Source organism: Neovison vison, chromosome 13 (assembly GCF_020171115.1).
Source record: "Neovison vison isolate M4711 chromosome 13, ASM_NN_V1, whole genome shotgun sequence".
In the NCBI taxonomy this organism is placed as follows: domain Eukaryota; kingdom Metazoa; phylum Chordata; class Mammalia; order Carnivora; family Mustelidae; genus Neogale; species Neogale vison.
The window spans coordinates 85,427,538-85,448,718 of record NC_058103.1 but is presented as its reverse complement, the minus strand read 5'-3'; the positions used below and the strand labels follow the sequence as shown (position 1 = coordinate 85,448,718).

At 45.7% G+C, this 21,181-nt stretch overlaps 1 protein-coding gene across 1 annotated transcript in view; it reads right to left on the bottom strand.

Moving 5' to 3' along the window:
• The window catches only part of EHD4 (EH domain containing 4), a 78,846-nt gene that overhangs the window by 51,844 nt on the left and 5,821 nt on the right, over positions 1 to 21,181 (bottom strand). The window contains exon 2 of the mRNA XM_044229826.1: positions 8,791 to 8,967. Within this exon, the coding sequence (XP_044085761.1) occupies positions 8,791 to 8,967 (177 nt within the window). The remainder of the gene's footprint in view (positions 1 to 8,790; positions 8,968 to 21,181) is intronic.

The window sequence follows — 21,181 nt, the reverse complement described above, 5'->3', positions numbered from 1 at the left end:
TCGCATGCCTCCTGACATAACAGCAGTGGCGAAATCAGGCAAAATCTGTGAGCCACAAAACAAGATGTGGTCAGATGCAGTGAATGGGGAGACGTTACCTCACAACAAACAAGGGGGCAGGCTGAGGGACCCACAGGGATAACTGCAGAAAAGGGGAGGAGGGGGAAGGGGGGGTAAGTGGAAGTGGGGTAGGGGATGGGGCAGTAGAGAGAGGGGAGAAGATGGCAGAGAGAGGAGGAGGGAGCTCACCAGGGGCACCCTGAGAGATGGTGGCTGGGTTGTATGTGCAAAACCAGACTACACTCCATGAAAGAAAGCAAGAAAGCTTGGGGCCGGGGTGGGGGGCAGGGGGGTGAGGTGGTGGTGGTGGTGGTGTGAGGGTCAGGAAGGGGGAGGGTAGTTAGGGGTGTTGTGGCAAGGGAGCACAAAGCATGAGTCAGCTTTCAGACCCCGTGTGGGGGCAGGCATCTTACACGAGGAGTTAAACCACACATAGTTTCCTAAATAATTATAATCAGAAAAAAACCCTAATGCAATGCTGTTACAGCAATCCTGTATTACTTTTATGCTCTAAGAAAGGAAGGTAAAAGGCAAGGTTATTTACTGGGTATATTACAGTCAGCCCTGGGTCAGGCTTTTCTTGTTTATGTTTGTGTGCTGAAGTGTTTCCAAGCACAGATTTGCTGTCCCAAGATGGATTTCCTCTTCCTTCCCAGAGTGACTAACCTAAGTGTACCTGGGCCTTGCCTCCTACATTTTCCCATGAAATAGGCAGACCTGTGTTGGTTAAGCCCAGGAGCCTCACGGAAGCTGTTAGGCAGTGTCTGCTCACCCAGAGCTGCCCTGATGCCTCTTGTTCTCTGATAAAAGGAGGGGAGAATGGGCACAGACTTTGCGCTTGACGCCCATCTCCTGCCACTTCCCAAAGGCGGCTCAGGGTTAGCAGAAAGGGGGCTGGATCAAGGAACAGTCTGGACTCTGAGCTCCTGCCACATAGTGAAACAGGGAGGTGAGAGGAGCAGGGATTTTAAAAATTGCCTCCAAATGCTAACATTCCAATTTGATGATCAACATTTTAAAAGAACCAGGCAGTATCTTCATACTGCTTTTGCTTTCCAAACAACCTCACGATATCCAGCAGTTACAGTAACCATAAAATGGCACCAACATTTACCGTCCCCCTACTATGTGTCTAAGTGCTGCACTTAACACTTTCTGTATACATTTTAACTCCCTCAATCCTCACCACAGCCTGAGAGGTAGGGGCTGTGCGTTGCCGTTTACACAGGAGGAGAATGGGGCACTGAAGGGTGCATACCACAACTTGTCAAGTCACATGGCTGGTAGGCAATGGAGCTGGGATGCTAAGCTAGGAGTTTGGCCTTGGGCTGGGGTTTTTGACTACTAGACTCCTACCACCATTTTGCGTGTACAAGCCAACCTCATCACAGAAGGCAACATCCTCCAACAAGGAAGTGATGTGCCAGGGCACCTGGGTGGCTCAGTGGGTTAAGCCTCTGCCTTCAGCTCAGATCATGATCCCAGGGTCCTGGGATCCAGCCCCGCATCGGGGCTCTCTGCTCAGCAGGGAGCCTGCTTCCCTTCCTTTCTCTCTGCCTGCCTCTCTGCCTGCTTGTGATCTCTCTCTCTCTAAATAATATCTTAAAAAAACAAAACAAAACAAGGGAGTGACTGCCACAGCCTTGGAATCCCGCAGCAGAGACTCCCCTGTGATGTGCTCTCAGGCCACCACTGGAGGGCGGAGGTGCCAGAGCCAGAAGACGTTGCTCACTCACGCTGTGAGCTCTAGGGATCTGAGCACTTCTACCAGCCCCAGAACTCCCACCTTGTCATCAGGCTCAGAGCACATCGGATGCTTACAAGGGACACAAGGGACAACCCCTTCAAGCCCACTTGAGAGAGACCAGATAGAGGACATGACTTCCTAAGATGGCACAGTAAAGGGCACACAATACACAAAAAAGACTTTTACAACCAAGCCCCAATCATTATCATCACACGGTCCTGCCACGAATGGCTGATCAAAACTTCCAGTGCCCAGGAGAAATTTAACTTCATATCCAGACTCTAAGGAGCCCACAGCTACCCCCTTTGATTGAATCTTACAGCATCACCACTTTTACAAGTCAAGGCTGGCTGAATGTTGGCAATTTCATGTGGTATGACCCAAATAGGTAATTTTCTACACCAAAGTCTCTCTTTCCTGATTGCTGCAGTGAGGAATGGCATCGCTCCGGCGCTGGGAGGGTCTGCCTGGGGGCAGCAGGTGAAGCTGGTTTTCTGGTCTCTGAGGACCAGGACCACAGAGGTGGCTGCCAGTGACCGGTGAAGAACAATGGTCAGTGACCTAGCAGCCACCACAAATCCTGAGCTTAAAGATTAATGGGAAGAGCTTCAGGGCGTTTATTATGGGTAAACACCACAAAGCAAACAAATAAACCAACAGAACCAGTCTGTCACTCAGATTAAAAAGAAAGTAACAAATTTGCTGATGATTCTTGGCAAAAACCTCTCTTCCTTCGTCTCTGCATCTAAATTAGCTGAGGGAGCCCGTGTGTATCTGGACTGATGCTGTATGTTTGTGGAAATTCAGACCAAAAAAAAAAAAAAAAAAAACAAACCCCAGTGGTACTAAGTGACTGTAACATTCGTATAAAAAAAAAGTCTATTACTAAAGCTTCATTTAATTACAGAGTGGTGACAGGGTATATGTCCAAAAATACACTTGTGTGTTCTAGTATTGTTAAATCTTCACAGCAACGTGAGACAGTGGATTTGTATTTTATCGTCTCTATGATCAGGCCTGGCTAAAAGGACAGGTATGTTGGAAGTATCCCTCAGATTCCTTCAGCTCGAAAGAAAGCTGCAAAATTTCAGTCCCTGGGGCTGCTGGTTAAAGCTATTTTTCAAGGGGCGCCTGGGTGGCTCAGTGGTTCAATCCTCTGCCTTTGGCTCAGGTCATGATCTCAGGGTCCTGGGATCGAGCCCCGCATCGGGCTCTCTGCTCAGCAGGGAACCTGTTTCCTCCTCTCTCTCTGCCTGCCTCTCTGCCTACTTGTGATCTCTGCCTGTCAAATAAATAAATAAAAGATTTAAAAAAAAATAAAAAGCTATTTTTCAAAAGGAAACAGAGGCAATGAGGAAATGAGATTAAGAATTTCTTCTGTGGACAACTGCGATTTAAAATTAAACTAGATCCTAAACAAAATACAATGCCTACAGCTATCTGGATTTCAAAAAAAAAAAAAAGACTACCATGTTTAGAAAAGTAGACTGAGGGAAAAACACAACACCCAGTTCAGAAGCAGATGGGTGGGGCGGGGAATGTCAGAGCTGGTCCTGACACTTCTGGAATTGATGGAGATACACGGTGCCTCCAGGCCTTGTGCCCTCGGGCGGGGGGGGGGTTTGCTGGCCATCCATCTTCTCCTGCCTGAGTAGGAACTGCCTCCTGGTGATAGACTGTGGAGCCTCGGGGACCACATTCCCACATGGGCAGCTCCACCACAGGCCTGCCGGTGGAATTCCTCTCAAAAGCAAGGGAGTGCAGTGGAGTTTCGGAATGCCACATTCACCTTGTTTTCATAGACCTTTTCATGTTAGATTCAACTCCTCTGTTCAAGTGTGGAATGTCTATAATTTGAAGCTGCCTTTTTGGGAATTTATCTTCTTTTCTCCAAACTGCTCCCGCGACTCTTTGTTACCTTTTTAGAAACCAGCCTTCCACATTGAAACTCAGGCTGCATGGGTTTGCCTAATGCTTCGAGGCTGACACCCTCCAGGTGTCACCTGGTACCACCTTGTGAAGTACTAAGCTCTTTTAAAGATGCCCCAGGAGGCAGAGCCTTGAACCAATGCTTTGTAATGAGAAGGCCAGGGTAATGACATGTATCCCAGGGGTGACCTGTGGTTGCTGGGGGCAGGGGGGTGGGGTGCAGAAAAAGTTCTCCCCTGCAGACAACCAATCCCCATTCCTGCTACGTACTGTATTTGGACCTCATTCCCAGAAAGTACGCTATGTCAAGAGGAGTTTGCCTGCCTTGAGGGGAGCCCCACAGGTGTTCCCACAGGGACAGTATAATTACAGGGACAGTATACTTACATACACATGTTTGAGTGCCCTACGCTAATTGACTTTTTTTCTTACATAAGCCCTGGGAGAAACAACAGCACCGTTGTGTGGATATGACTTAGTCACGCTGTTTACTCTCAGGTGCGATGAGACACATCCCATATGCACGGCCACAGAAACCCTTTTCCGCCAGCCCTCCAGCAGGTGCAGGGTGGTGGATGGAAGGGACAAGCAAACTGAATTCTAATAGAGTCTCTGCCTTTTCTTGGGTAAGTCATTCTACTTCTTTGCTCTCAGTTTTCTCTTCTGTTGAATGGCCACAGTAGCATTGTCTTATTACCCAGAAAAAGTAGTGTGTGTGAAATTATTACTCTGTAACTGAGGACAAAATCATCACCTTTATCATCATTGTCTGTGGGCTACATTAAGGACAGCCTTCAAAGTTCCATAGGGGGCAGCAGACAGTGATTCTCAGTCCACATGTCATGCCCTTCGGCAGTCCAGTGGTCACTAGTAGGGACTATGGGCCAGATGGCCTGAGTTCCAATTTGAGCTGCCACTTAGCAGCTGAGTGACCCAGTGGAAGTTAAATTAACCTCTGTACATCAATTCCTCCTGTCTACGTTGGAGGTAAGAGCAGCACCAGCTCACAGGGGTTTGCTGAGGATTTAGCGCTAACATACTAGTAAAGTTTAGAACTCTATCTGACACACAGTAAATGCTTATTATTATTTGTTAATATTTTTCTTTGTATTCTCAATTTAATTAATGCTTGATAACATAATGCATGGATTATTTTCAGCAAGTTTTAGATCCCAGATAATGAGCCTCGCCATTCAAAATTTTCTTAATTGCTTTTCTATATTCATCTGCTGTATCTTTGGCATTAGAAAAAAGATTTGTTTGGGAAGTAAATCATCTGCCAAAAGAAAACAAGCCAATAGCCATTCTTTCAGGGTTTCCCCTTGTGAATAGGACTTCACAAAACAGGAATTTGAAAAAAGTGGCAGCTTATTTCTTTTTTAAGCCTTCGTCAGGCAAAAAGAGTAAGACATAGGCAGTGGTAACAAAACCATGTAATTCCGGGCAGTGTCTCATGATCAAGGAGCTTGTGGCCTGCACTTTCCAGGCCTCTGGAAACTTCCAGGACCCATCTTGGGACAGGAAGCTTTGCTGTTGCCTGCTCCATGACCAGGGCTCGCTGGGAGGCCCTGATGGGGGAACTTTTTGTCCCACTTCTCCTCAATTGTCTTGGGAGACCCTCTGGTGTTCTCCTGCCTGGGCTCCACCCCTACACTTCTCCCATAAGACAGGCTCTGGTGCAACCAAGGCTGCTCTGGAGATGAGGACGGAATGCCTCCCCGACAGCCTCTTGTAGGTGGAAAAAAATCATCTGGACAGTATTCTGCAAATTACTGTCAGCAGCAAGAGATTTCTCTGTGACTCCCTTTACATCATCTCTCCATTTCTATCTATCCTACTGCCATAGTCCCTGGCTGCCATTTAAATGCCTTCTTTGATTTATGATAGGAGCATAAGAAAGCTCTTCGAGTCTGGTTTCTTCCAGATGCATCTCCGGAGGTTGCCTGTGCTGCCCTTGGCAGAGACACCCCACAGCACCTGGACACATCATTCTTTCCCTCGTCCTTGTGAATGGCGCCCCCTGGAGTTGTGCAATGAGAAATCTCAGCCTCTGGGAGGACGACAGAGGGCCAGGAGGATCTGTTTCTATTTTTTTTTTTTTTTTAAGAATTTATAAGAAAGCCAAAGTTGGTGGCATCACAATTCCAGATTTCAAGCTCTTTTACAAAGCTGTCATCATCAAGACAGTATGGTATTGGCACAAAAACAGACACATAGATCAATGGAACAGAATAGAGAGCCCAGAAATAGACCCTGAACTCTATGGTCAACTAATCTTTGTCAAAGCAGGAAGGAATGTCCAATGGAAAAAAGACAGCCTCTTCAACAAATGGTGCTGGGAAAATTGGACAGCCACATGCAGAAAAATGAAATTGGACCATTTCTTTATATCACACACGAAAATAGACTCAAAATGGATGAAGGACCTCAATATGAGAAAGGAATCCATCAAAATCCTTGAGGAGAACACAGGCAGCAACCTCTTTGACCTCAGTCACAGCAACTTCTTCCTAGAAACATCACCAAAGGTAACAGAAGCAAGGGCAAAAATGAACTATTGGGATTTCATCAAGATCAAAAGCTTTTGCACAGCAAAGGAAACAGTTAATAAAACCAAAAGACAACTGACAGAATGGGAGAAGATATTTGCAAATGACATTATCAGATAAAGGGTTAGTATCCAAAATCTATAAAGAGCTTAGCAAACTCAACACCCAAAGAACAAATAATCCAATCAAGAAATGGGCAGAGGACATGAACAGACATTTCTGCAAAGAAGACATCCAGATGGCCAACAGACACATGAAAAAATGCTCCACATCACTCGGCATCAGGGAAATACAAATCAAAACCACAATGAGATACCACCTCACACCAGTCAGAGTGGCTAAAATTAACAAGTCAGGAAATGACAAATGCTGGCGAGGATGTGGAGAAAGGGGAACCCTCCTGGGGCGCCTGGGTGGCTCCGTTGGTTGAGCGACTGCCTTCAGCTCAGGTCATGATCCCAGACTTCCAGGACTGAGTTTTGCATTGGGCTCCTAGCTCCTTGGGGAGTCTGCTTCTCCCTCTGACCTTCTCCTCTCTCATGCTCTCTCCCACGCATTCTCTCTCAAATAAATAAATAAAATCTTAAAAAAAAAGGGGGGGAACCCTTTTACACTGTTGGTGGGAACGCAAGCTGGTGCAACCACTCTGGAAAACAGTGTGGCGGTTCCTCAAAAAACTGAAGATAGAGTTACACTATGACCCAGCGATGGCACTACTGGGTATATATCCTAAAGATACAAACGTGGTGCTCTGAAGGGGCACGTGCATCCGAATGTTTATAGCAGCAATGTCCACAATAGCCAAACTATGGAAAGAACCTAAACGTCCATCAACAGATGAATGGATAAAGAAAATGTGATATATATATATATATATGAATACTATGCAGCCATCAAAAGAAATGAAATCTTGGCATTTGCAATGATGTGGATGGAACTAGAGGGTATTATGCTTAGTGAAATAAGTTAATCGGAGAAAGACAACTATCATATGATCTCCCTGATATGAGGAAGTGGAGATGCAACATGAGGGGTTTGGGGGGCAGGAAAAGAAAAAATGAAAGAAGATGGGATCGGGAGGGAGACAAACCATAAAAGACCCAATCTCAAAAAACAGACTGAAGGTTGCTAGGGGGAGGGAGGTTGGGTGAGGGTGGTGGGGATATGGACATTGGGGAGTGTATGTGCTATGGTGAGTGCTGTGAAATGTGTAAACCTGGCGAATCACAGACCTGTACCCCTGGAAAAAAGACAGCCTCTTCAACAAATGGTGCTGGGAAAATTGGATAAAAATACATTATATGTTTATAAAAAATTTAAAAAGTAATAAAAAAAAGAATATATTTATTTGACAAAGAGTGAGAGAAGGAGAGAGAGCACAAGCAGGGGGAGCAGCAGAAGGAGAGGGGGAAGCACGCTACCTGCTCAGCAGGGAGCCGGATGCGGGACTTGATCCCAGGACCCTGGGATCATGACCTGAGCAGAAGGCAGAGGCTTAACCCACTGAGCCACTCAGGCGCCCCGCTCCCGTTCCTTATTTTTAAAACCATCTAAAAAGAAGTACAGTCTCTTGTTTGGATGACTCCTCCCTGGCTTTGCATGCCTGTGACTCACGCCCCCAGCATAACTGGTCTAAGGCAGGAGACTCATAAAAATGAGGGGAATGGAGGGGTAAGGGGTAGGGAGGAGAGAAGAAAGAGAAAAGGGTTTAAAAAAAAAAAAAAGTCAGGAGTGACAAAGAGGAGGGAGAGGGAGGGAATAGGAGGCCAGTCCGAGAGGGCAGGTGCCCTGGGTCCACACCAGTGCTTCACTGGGAGCGCAGGAGGAAGGTTCCAGGGTAAGTAGAAATGAAACACAGCTCTAGCTAAAACAGAACCTCAGCTATCCCACAACATCACTTCCGTCATACGATGACCAAGTCACAAATTTAACTTTTTGTGTTGTTTTGTCTCTATTTCCTCCGCCCGGCCTTAATGAATAAGGAAGCAGCTCAGCGCATGGGAGTGAGAAGCATAACGGGTAGCAGGCCGGTGAGGTGATCTGTCCTGGAACAATCAATAGGCTGGATATGGGGGTCAGGTGAACCCCAGGGGTCCTCTGGGCTAAGTTCTCAGTGCAGGAATCCCTAGCACACCATGCCTGAGCAGTGGCCATCCAGTTACCACTTAACACTGTCAGTGATGGGTAGCTCGATACCTTACAAGACAACTTGATCCACTTCTGTGCAGCTGAAATTATTAGAAATTTATTCCTTATGCTGTGTGGCCTTATAACACCCAGTCCTGGGGCTTTAGTTCTGCCCTTGGAGGCCACCCAGAATAGGTAATAAATGATCATTCTCTATCTTTTCAAATATTTAAATAACAATAAGCATATTCCTTATAGCTTCTCTCTTCTAGAATAGACATGCACCATTCCGTTTTTGAAGCTTTATACATAACTGGCAAGAATTCAAAGACAAGGTTTAAACAACCTGACTAAAGACGGTGGGTCGCTGGTCCTTACCGATTGAGGAATGCATTTCCGAAGCGACTGAGCTTTCGAAATGGCTTTTTGGGGTCCACAACTAAAGCGTTCCCTGGGGTGCTGCCCTCAGTCTCCCCATACATCACAGCGATGAAGGAATCCGTAGTGGGCTCTGGTCCAATCCTCATGCCTGGGAAATCTTGCTCCAGTAAGTATCTGGAGGAGAGAAACAGAAAAGAAACTTAGCAAGATATCATAAAGCAAGAGGCCAGAACGCTTCCTAGGCCTAGAAATCGAACCACCAGGGAAAGAATGATTAACATTTTACTCTTTGGCTAATGACAAATTTTCAAAGCTTACAATCTAAAGACCTAAGCCCCACCCCCCTCCCCACTGAACCCTAGTAACAGATCAGGCATCTTGCAGACTTCCTAAGTCTTCTGAAAATGTACCTTTGCTCAGCACAATTCCTGCTCCTGGTTCCATTGGCACAACAGACACCACCCCAGGGAAGTGTACCCAGCCAGCTCCTGGGCATCCTGCTAGAACCTGCCCAGGCCCACCTCCTTTTGGAAAGTGTCCCTGTTCCTCCATTGTGTTGGGCATACCTCTTCTGTGGGGCCTGGGCACCCCATGCCTGCAGCCGTGATGGTGCTTACCAGGAGCACTGCATTTTTCTGTTTGTGGGCCCTTGCTGACAGGCCCATGCCTACGGCCAGATGCAAAGCCCCAGCACCCAGCCCCATGCTTGCCCAGAGGGCACTCCATGTAGTGAATGAAATAATGAACCATCTCTCCTTGTCACTAGTGATCAGTGAGGCCGGGTCATCCTCCCTTGTGCACTTTATAGCTCCCTTGGGTTCCTCGAGGTCATGGTCACGGAAGCGCATCTCAAAAGAATTCAGCAGCAACAGAGGCTGCTATGGCGGATGGAGGTTGACGAAGGGGCCGGGGCCGGGGGGCAAGGCAAGAGGTTCAGATTAGACACCACCAGGGCCATGACCGGCCCTATGTGCAAACTGCACAATAATGCCCCTGCCTCCAGGCAGACACAGCCCTGCAACAGGGTCCACAGCTTAGCAAGCTAGCTGGATTTTACCCCACACATGCTGCCCTGCCCAGTGCCATATGATGTTTGACCCACCCAACTGGGCAGGTGGGCCCAGCAAATGTCACCGAGGGTTCCTATTCTGGGGGCCAAGGAGACCAGTTGACCCGATCCAGGCCAAAGACTGGCTTAGTGATATGGCTGGGGCGGGGCAAGGTGACCAGAGGTAGCACAGTGGGGAAAGTCTGCTTCCTGTGGAAAATGGTGGAGCCCTGTCGTCTGTGCTCCCCATCACCCTTCCTCTGCTAGCACTTCATTCAGCTGAAGGCCCTCAGAGCCCCTCCCTCCCCAGCAAGATTTCCTTTCCATGAAGAAGAAACACACTTCCCTGTATTTGTGTGTATGGAATGGGGCAGGGGCAGGGCAAAGACTCCTCCCTCCTTCCTTTGCAGCGAGGAGAACATGAAGAAAGGAGTACTTTGAAATACATTTCCTTCATTACCAAGTGACTAGTGGAAAGGCAACACCTTCAGAGAACACTTGACAGTGACCCAGAGCAAGTTCTAGGGCTTGGGAACAGTAGAAAGGAATCCCTACTGGAGGTGATTAGAGTGGAGCCATGTCTCAAGCCTGCCAGGGTATGACCCTTGACCCTGGGAGAAGCTCAAGGGCATGAAAGTGCACAGTTTTCCCCGGCTGACTCCCCATTCTTGAAGCTAACAGCAATTTGTTTATTTCTAAAATATTCCAACTGATCAGAGTTAGGCCCACACCTGTGATTTTATTTCCTGGGACAGAGGGATTGCACTCAACTGCCCAACACAATTTTGCCATCTTTCTAAGAATAAGAAATCAGGCCAACCCTGAAAAACCCATGTTTTCTATATAAAGAAAACTGACATTGTTTAGCCATCTCAGTAGGCTAAATTCTGAACATTTAATTGGTCTCATTGTTAGTTTTTACATCATCCAAAGTTTCTACATTACTGTGAAGTTGAGAAGCATCAGAATAGTTAACATTTACATATGTCCCCTAAATTTTGAGGAAATGTGAAAAAATGATTAGACAATAGCACCCAGCACTTACCAAGTGCTTGTTATTTACCTGGAGTACAAAGCCCGCCACACGCAAAATGTTCGTGCAAACCCTGTTAACACTCTTAAGTGGGCACTAATATTACTCCCATTTTACAGGTGGGAAAACTGGGGCAACAGAAAAGCTACACAATTTATCTAAGGTCACACAGTAAGTGAGTTTCAGTGGAAATGGAATGCTGGCAGCTGGACTCCAGGCCTTGGGCTGTCTCCAGACAATGTTTTTCTTTGTTTGCCTTTGTTTTTTAAAGATTTTACTTATTTAGGAGAGAGAGTGAGAGAGAGCATGAACAGATGGAAGGCGCAGAGGGAGAAGCAGGCTCCCTGCTGAGCAAGGAGCCTGATGTGGGGCTCGATCCTAGGACCCTGGGATCAGGACCTGAGCCGAAGGCAGAGGCTTAACCCACTGAGCCATCCGGGCACCCCTCCAGACAATGTTTTAAACCTGGGCTTGAGGTGGTGGTGTTTGTTGGGTGATGAGGAGCACAAGGGGGGTTTGATGCACCCTCATGCAGTGTGCTGGCCATAGCACCGCAATCCTGCTTCTCCTCAAAAGTCAGGGAGCAGAGCTCTCCCCCACTCTCTTCCTGCAAGGTCCTGGGGCTGCCCTAACAGCAAGTGGCCAGCTCCCTCTGTTCTAGCTACAGAAAAGCTGGGGAGAGAAGGAGCTACTTTTCAAAGCATGTTCAAATTAAATTTTTTTAAAATTTCAAAACTTTTGCAGGTACCGAGCACATTACTAAATACCCTCAGGAGCAGAAATGTTCCCCTTCACAGCTTCTTATGAAATTCCACACAGTCTTAGCAATACCAGTAAAACCAGCAGCAGCATCTCACGCTCTGGGAGACTCCAGCACTTGCAGTGTGTAAGCAGAGTATGTGGATTTCATATGTGGAGTTTCAGTTTTACAGCTACTCTGGGATCTCAAGTCTGAAGTCAGTCATCAGCAAAGCTAGAATTCAAGTCCAGATCACACCCCTCCCAAGTCCACTTTGATTTCCACATCCCATGGCCTGGATGATGCTATGCCTGGAGATCTGTGGGACAGAGGAAGGGGGACTACCGAGGTGGGGCGCTGGGCTTGGAAGAACAGCAGTCAATGTCACCAGGCTCCCTGGAGCACACACAGTTCTCACAAAAGCCTCAGGTCCAAGTGTTGGCGTAAACTTGACAGGCACTCTCCCATGGAATCAATGTTAACAGCAATGGCTGGCTTGGAAGACAGCCTACGATGTTCACACATGCACCAACAAAATAGACAAACCAGACAAGAATTGTAGCTCTGCCTTTTGGGGGAAAGCCCACTGTTGGGTCCCACCTTGAGTGGCTCTCTGCAGTCTTGTTGCTTCTCAGCACTTCCCCAGGCCTGGAAGAGGGTCCTTCAGCTCCAGGCCTCAGGAGGTGAGGATGGGGCTCAGGAAGGGGTGGAGGGGTGTGTGGATGCCGGGGTTCAGCAGTGAATCCCCAGCAGGGAAGTAACTTACACGTAAAAGTGTGTAAGTCAGGCCATCATAGCCAAGGAGAGTCTGAATAGCTTTGGATGTTCATAGAAATATATAGTTTTATATAAAAGCACAATAAACCCTACTAATTTTGGAGTAATAGGGGTTTCAAGGAAAAACCTGGAATATAAAATCATTTAAAGAATAGCAGGTGTTTCTTATTTTCAAGTTTATAATCTAAGAGAAGCTAGAACTTCCCAAGCAGCAACCCTACCAGATGGAACTTTAATAAACTATTTTAAAAGTATACTTAAATATATTTCAGTTTATATTTGGCAAATATTTGCTAAAGTATGCTGCTAATGTGAATCAGTTTGAAATGAAAGGTGCCCCCAAAAGGTGACTTTGAGAAACCATTCCATCTGTGGGCCCCAGACGCAGAAGAGAAGTAGAACTAGGAAGGGCTCTGTATAGCTCCTTTACCTTGTTACTCTGGTTAGTGATACTTTCTCCCACAGATAAGAAGAAGCCAAAATTCAGTGTTCAGTTTCATTATCAAAGCAATGCCAATCAAAGACACAATGTATTAATGCTTTAAAGAGCTTATAGTATCCAACTGTGGCAAGGGGGTAGTAAAATCAACACCCTTATATATATTAGTGGAATAATCAGTTGCTATAACCTCACTGACAAGCAATTTGATACTTTATGTTAAAAGCCTTTAAAATGGGGTTAGTTCTTCCTTTGGAAATCTATTTTAGCAAAAACCCTAGACACATGAAAAAGATTTTTATGTGATAATGTCCATTGCAGCATTACCTATAACAGCAAAAAAAAAAAAAAAAAAAAAATCAGAAAGAAAATTGTGTTTTCTTTCCCATGGCTCTACTGCAATATAAAATTCACTTATTATATTTATGACTTATTCCCTGCCTCCACCTGGTAGAGTATATGCTAAAGGAAAGCAGGGCTTTTAGTCTCTTCTGTTACTAATACTTCCCACATGTGTACAATGATCTCTGGCACACGGCTGGGGTGCTCAAGAAATACTTGTTGAAATAATGAGCGACTGAGTGTCTGATCACACTGGCCTTTGCACCAACTTGTCAATATGCCAAGGCCATTCCCACCTCAGGATTGCTTGGAAGGCCCTCCCCCAGATCTCTGCATGTCATATGGCACTTCCTTGGGGAGCCTCCTGACACAGGAGCCTCTCAGGTCTCGTTCCCCATTCCTCCTCCTCATAGCCTAATCAGAGTACTTATCAGGAGCTGACATTCTGCCATGTTTCTGTGGGCACGTCACTGTCCCAGGCTATCAGGAGCACCTTGAGAGGGAGGCCCTCTGTCTGGCTCACTATCATACCCTAGCATCTAACACGGCATCTGGAACATGGCAAGGGTGAACCAGTGTCCAACAGCTGACCGGCTTTCTCCATGCCCTCCTTCAGGTGGCCATCTGGCTTTGGCCTCCCTCCCTCACTTTTCTGCACCTCATGTAGGCTCTGGTCACTCTGTCCTGCCCAGCTGCCTCCCAGCCTCCCTCTCCCCCATCTGTCCTGCAAGATGAGATTGTTTTTCTACATACCACTTCCATCAGACAGCCTTCACCAACAACCCAATCCTCCCCAGGTGACTTCCCTTCCCCATGAGCCATCCCCTCTGCCTTGCACTCTGGGTTCTTGCTCCTTACCTACGGTAGCTTTATTCCCTCCTTGATTCGTCTCTTCCAGGTCCGAAATTCCTGCCCCAACTCCCCTTACTTCATTCCCTCTGTCTGGCTAGGAATTGAGTCTTATGATTTCTACCATCCATCCTACTTGCTCTTTGAATCACTTGGCAAAGCATCACCTCCTTTGGGCTGTCCTCCCTCCTTAAGCCCTCCACGACCATTTTTTTTTTGGCCACTCCCCCCCTCCCCTTCTCTTGTGGAACTCCTCGGGAACACCTGGCATGGGTGCTGTTTGAAGGCCTGATCTCCTCTTTCCTGGTAGGTCGTCCTTCCTGCAGGGTGCAATCCACACGCTCAGAACTCTCCAGTCCCAAACTCTCTTAGGCTCAACGCCTCGTCTTGATAGGTGAAGAGACTGAGGATTGGAGCTGGCAGTGACTTGCTGGTCAGACTCATTAGTGGCCATGCAAGACTTAGAGCTTGGGGCTCCTCATTCTTGGCCCAAGGTGTTTGCTTTTACACCATGCTCAGCCCTATAGTGTTGGGGTCCCACACAGCCCCCAGCTGCTGGCACCCTAAGTAGGACATGTCGAATACATGAGTTAATATATGACAGTCTAAGCTGACTGCCCAGAAGAGTTTTACACTGGGGGATGGGGAAACTCAGGCACACTGAGGTCACACCGCCAGGTGGGCAGGCACATGTCTGAGGCAGTGAGGGAGCTAAGGACAACAGCATGTTGAGGTGAACAAAGTGCAAAGAAAGGGACGAGGTTCAAAACCAGCCACCTTGGAGAGTCTGAGGGGATTTCAAGGTATGACATACAAGAACAGGCCACCTGCATGCACGAGGCTGATCAGCTATGTTAAACGTTGATGTATCAGAGGCTTTCCTAGAGCTCAAGTTCCAGGGACTTTGTAGTGTTATCTGCAATAACAAGAATTCAAAGGAACAAGAGGCCCTGGGAAGACTACAGATGAGCATCACTGCGGGTCACAGCCAACAAGCCCACTGAACTGGCACCCTGTGCGTTAGACGGGGCTTTGGTCCCTGGCTCCGCCTTGCTCTCCTTTTCCTGTGTTCTCAGAAAAGGCTGCCACTTCCAGGGGTGATTGCTCCAAGCCCTCAATGTTTAAAAAAAAAAAAAAAAAAAAGGCCAGACATCTGGGATTCCAAGCAGCTGGGCAGGGGGTTGGTGAGGAGGATGGCCCTCTCTGCTGAAGGCCATAGTGTGGCCTCGTCCAAATGGCTTCTGGGGACACTGGCCCAGCCTTGGTTCAGGGAGCTGATTTCATGCAAAGTTATAAGTGGACAGTGTCTTTTTTTCTTCCATAGCTTGGGCTAGGGGAAAAAAAAACAAACGCCATAGCAAAAAACTGTTTTGTGTTAAGAGGAAAAGGAAATCTTCAGGATGATGAAAAGTCCCTCAAAATACTCAAACACCATCTTCTCAGAGATGGGCTTAAGAATGACTAAAAACAAGGTACAGTGTTCAATGACAGACTTCCAAAATTCCAGCTGCAAATGTTTTCTCCCCTGGTTATTCATTCATGCATTCTGTCTAGGTTCCAAATTGTGCTTGGAATAATGGAAAAGGCATTAATCATTTTAGCAATACAGTAGTCGTCCCTTATTCATGGAGGATATGTCCCAAGCCCCTCAGTGGATGCCTGAATGCTATACACACAATGATTTTGATTTTTCCTACATGTACACACCCATGATATGGATTTAATTTATAAATTAGGTGCAGTAAGAGCTTAACAAAAATAACTAATAAAATAGAACACTTATAACAATATACTATAATAAAAATTACATAATGTGGTCTTTCTCTTAATATATCACTGTTCTTGTGAATATATTTTCTTTCTAAAATTGGGATCAGGGGACGCCTGGGTGGCGCAGTTGGTTGGACGACTGCCTTCGGCTCAGGGCGTGATCCTGGAGTCCCGGGATCGAGTCCCACATCAGGCTCCCAGCTCCATGGGGAGTCTGCTTCGCTCTCTGACCTTCTCCTCGCTCATGCTCTCTCTCACTGTCTCTCTCAAATAAATAAATAAAATCTTTAAAATTGGGATCAGAATGTTTAAATAATTTTGCCTCTCGATTTTCTGCACCATTAATTTTTCCTCATGCCATCAGAAATTCTTCAAAAACAATTTTTAGTGGCTGCAGACTATTCTAAGACAAATGTCTAACAACTGAGTTTGCCGCTTCCTTACTCTTGGGCATTGAAATAGCTTCCCATTTCTGGCTCATAAAGAATGCCGAGATAAATATCAGAAATATCTTGCTTTCTTTAAAATTTTAATCCTCTTTAAGTTGCTGAAAAATTAAGTCAGGCCAAGCTTCACTTCCATTTTAAGACTCTAGGTCTTCCTTAAGGATGAAACTTGACTTTTATTTTCATTTTTGTTTCTCCTTTGGCTGAATCATGGACCTATTACAACCAGAGCTCCTTGTTCAGGTGACATCATCTTTCAAACTGCTGTGTCTGCGAAGGAATCCACATTAGCCTGTGGGATCAAGAAACTGGAATTTGCTGCATAAAGCCTTTCCACAGCTCAATTTTTCCAGTTATGAATGGCATTTCAACCATGCAGGGCCGAGATGTGCTTAAGGCACACGGCTGTCTAACTGGTCAGTACCATGAGCCACCCCACTCTGCCTTCCATGCTATTCTGGAAGGAGGCTGGAAGAAAGAAAGAAAGGAAAGGAAGGAGAGGAAAGGGAGAGGAAGTTCACTGGAATCCAAGGCAACAGGTTTCCCTGTTGTTTACAGCCCTGTTAATTTCTCCAGTCATTCATTTCCTCATGCACTGAAGATCTAATGAGTGTCTTCTACATGAGGACTTATAATTTATGAACCAGATAACAGAAGTGAGCTTGAGCTGGGAGCATTGGAAAGCTTCAGGAGAAGGCTACAGAACATAGCATTTCCCAAAGTTCCTGAACTCTAGGACCCTTTTTGAATACCTACTTAACAATCTCCCAGAATTACCATCCACAGAACACTGGTTAAATGGAAAAGTAAAAAGGCATTTAGTGAAGCTCAACATCTGTGCTAGTGTTTTCAAATGAAATTCTTTTAAAATTCATAATAGAAAGATACTTCTTAATGTAATTGATTTATAAAATATTAAACCAGCAGCTAACAGCATATCCTCAGGTGAAATAACAAAAGAATTGTCATCACAGTTAGAAGCTTGGTGTGGATGCTTGCTTCCCAATACAATCAAATAGGAAACAGAAGAAGAAATAAAGTAATCATGAACGTAACTGATACAGCTGTCTACCTAGAAAATCCAAGAGAACCTACTTAAGAGCTGTGAGAGTAACCTGAATCAAACAAACGGATACAAAACAAAAATGCATAAAAATCAGTAGTTATCTCACATACTCGCAATACCCATCCAGAAAATATAAAGGAAAAATATCTGACTCATAAGAGCCAAGGAATGTAAAATACCTAAGAACAACATAGAGTATATAGAACCTATGTAAGTACATCAAACACCTTTCTGAGATCCATAAAACGTCTGAGTCAAAGCCATGCTGTGTTCCTGCTTGGGAAGAGCAAATACCAAGATACAAGGCAGTTCCAATACAAATGGATCCCAAAGGTATTTTCTGGGGAGGATCTAATGAAGCAATTTTAAAGTTCCTCTGAAAGAATAACAGGAAATGATGATTGACAGTATTTGCAAAATAAAGAGAAGTGAGATCAGAAGCGTTACTTCATGTCACTGTTTAATTAAAGAATGTTTTAAAGTGACAGTCCTTAAGACAGTGGGGTGTGGGCATAAGAATCTACCAACAGAGCAATACAACAGGAGAGAAAGTTCCAAAAGATCCCAATATTTAATAAATTAGCATGTGAGGAAGCCTCATGTACTAATGGAAAAAGGTAGGATTATTCAATAGTGCTAAATAAAAAAGCAAGGGGCGCCTGGGTGGCTCAGTCGGTCAAGTGTCTGCCTTCAGCTTGGGTCATGATCCCAGGGTCCTGGGATCAAGTCCTGCATCAGGCTCCCTGCTCATCAGGGAGTCTGCTTCTTTCTCTGCCTCTGCTGCTCCCCCTGTTTGTGCTCTCTCTCAAAATATATAAATAAATTAAAAAATAATAATAAAAGAATTTTTTTCCTGTCACACTTATTTGTTTTTAAATAATAATACATAGTTTCACTGACAGTTTGGTGAAATAATGATCCTCATATTAGATTCTGTGGTGGGAATCTAATTTGGGATGACTTTTCTGAAAAGGTACATGTACATATACATATTCAGGATAAAATAATGTTTTATTTTATATAAAATATAATATAAACATGTATGTACTATATGTATATATAAAATCAGCAATATACATAAACTTGACAAATATTTATACCTTTTGATGCAGTAATTGATACTTGGGCAGATAGTCTTAGAAAGCAAAAAAAAAATGAGACAAAGATTCACAGCTAAGAATGTCCACTGCTATATTACAGATAACAGCATAAAATTAGAAACAATGTTCCAAGCTGTAGGATAGACTAGGATGCAGTCAGGAGAGCTATTTCCAAGGATTACTTCATAACACAAGAAAGAGTTCATCATATCATATTAAGTGAAAAGTCTGTTTATTAAATTGCATTTTTTTGCATAATTCCCAGTTTTGTAAGCATGACTTCTATGTCTTCATCTAGGTCATTTGCTAAGAATGTGAGCAGATGGAGCCTGGACCACATGCCATGGAAAGGCCATCAAAGGGAGCCTCCCTCTTCTGGGTTGAGGCAGACCCGCCTCAGGAGTTAAAAAGTTCAAACATCATGATTCCATTAGCTGAACCTTTGTCTATCTACGGTTTCCGAATATTTCCTGGGGGAGGCTACCTAAGAATTACCGTGGGAGGTGGTTTCTAAAAACCAAACCCAAACCAAACCCAAACCAGATTTCAGAGCCTCTCCCACAGAGATTCCAGTTCAGGAGGTCTGGGATGGAGGCCCCTGGAATTTGTTCTCAGGCTTCCAGTGATTCTGACCCATAGCCAGATCCAGGGACCATGGTTTTTGGTTCATAATTTTCCAAGGTCTTGAAAAGTATCCTGAATGCCTTTTGGAAGCAAGCTTCTAGATGCAAGTTAAAGAAGAGAATTTTATAACTAAAAACAAACAAACCCGAACACATTTCTCCTCGCATCTCTCCTTGTCTGGGGGAACTGCTGCCGTTTGTCAGGCAGGTGGTGTGGTACATGGACAGGAGGCCAACCTGCAAGTTCTCCCCCCGTGACTGCTGTGACCCCCACCACAACCCCTGCCCTCCAGCCCCCCCTCCCTTGCCCCTAGGCCTGTCTCTTCTTAGGTTTCTGAGATACCAGCTGCTCACTTTCCATGGGCCCCTTCCATCAACTTACAATGGCTTTTGCTGGAATGCCGGTCACCCGGGCACAGCTCCTCCCCTGCAGTACCCAGTCACTGTGAGTTTTCTGTATCTGACGCTTCACCTCCCACTCACTCCTCAGCCCACTGCCACCTGGCTTCCATCACCGCCACTTACTGGCATGGTTCTTCCCAAGGTCACCCTGACTCCTGATGGCTAATCTACTGGATCCATTTCAACCCTTTTCTCAGAAGCATCTGGCCCTGCTGACCATGCCCTCTCTTTCCCTGGCTTTTGTGGGGGCTGCCCAATGGCTCACACATGCAGCAAGTATTTTCCCTTTTGAGGAGCCACGTTGCCCCAGTCTTAGTCTACATGGCTTGGGGCCTGACCATCCCCCAGCAGACATGGGTATTTCATTCTCCTGGCTCAAGGAATTGGTTCAGGATGTGTATACAGCCAAGGTCTAACCAATGAGACTCAAACCTAAGACCTCTGCAGAAACTGTTGGAAAAAGCTTCTCTTTTTTTCCCCCACTGGGGTTGCTGAGCTGTCAGGTGAGTTTGGAATCGGAGATGGCCACCTGCCCACCCCATGAGGGGCAACTGCCTGAGAGAGAAGCCAACATGAGGAAGGCAGCAGGGCTGAGAGACAGAGACCAGATGGTGCCGCTTGGGGTCCTAGGCCAGGTCTGAAGCCAGCACATCCGCGTCTGATCAATTTCATGAGAAAACGTATGTTTTTCCTTAAGCCTTCTTTACCTGAGTTTCTGTTACTCACAACCAAAACAGCCCTACAATGGCTCTGAATGGCCACCCACCTCTCCGGTGAATTTTCCCTGTGGTTCTACAAGCTTGTCTTCCTTTCACTCCAGACCTATATGTCCAACTCCTTGTGGACCCTACACCAGAGTGTCTACTTAAACATGGGTTTAAATCTAAACTTGTAATTATGCCTCCCCTCTTCCTCTCTGTGTGTCCCCATTTTGGTGGATAGCTCCACCACCCACCCAGTTATCCAAGAAACCTGGGCCTCATCATTGACACTTCTTGCCCTCATTTCCTGGTCTGGTTTGGGCAGCTAATTCTGGCTCATTCCTCAGGGCTCAGCTTTTAGGTTGTGTCATCAGGGAGGCCTTTTCCAACTTCCAAGCTGAATGAAGGACCTTTCCTATGTCCCCATCCTACCCTGTACTGCTAGCATCACAGCTTGGGTCACCCAGACCCTCATGGCCTGTGGATTCTTATCCATATTCCCCATGAAACTCTAAGTTCTGGGATAGCCAGACCCTTCCTGGAAACCAATATTATTTGAATAAATGGACACTGGGTATATAGGTATGATCTTGTGTATTATAGATAGTCCATTCTTCTGTAGAAATTAAATATTTCAGCATTTTGGAAAGATCTACAAATGGCTAGATATTTGGCAGAGCAGACTATCACTTTCAGGGGCTCCAGGGCCTGGCTGACAGTGAGAACCACCCAAAAGGGCCACAGTGTTTCCTTAACGGGATTTTCTTTAATGGGTAAACCAGGCTGCCTCCTAGTGAGAGCCTTCACTTCTCTTCACTTTAATAACAGACTCTAGAGCTTATCAAAGGAATGAAATCGAGCTTTGTTCTTTAATAGCATCTATTTCCCCCTTCTTCTGAAAACTGGGACATGTGCCTGCTTCAAGTTTTCTGATACTCCTCCTATTCTTCATAACTTCTTAAAAATTACCAGACACAGCCCCTTGAGCCCAACTACAAGTCCTTCCTAACTGGTCCTGCCATCTACCTCCTGGCCCCCCAGTATTTACAGGAC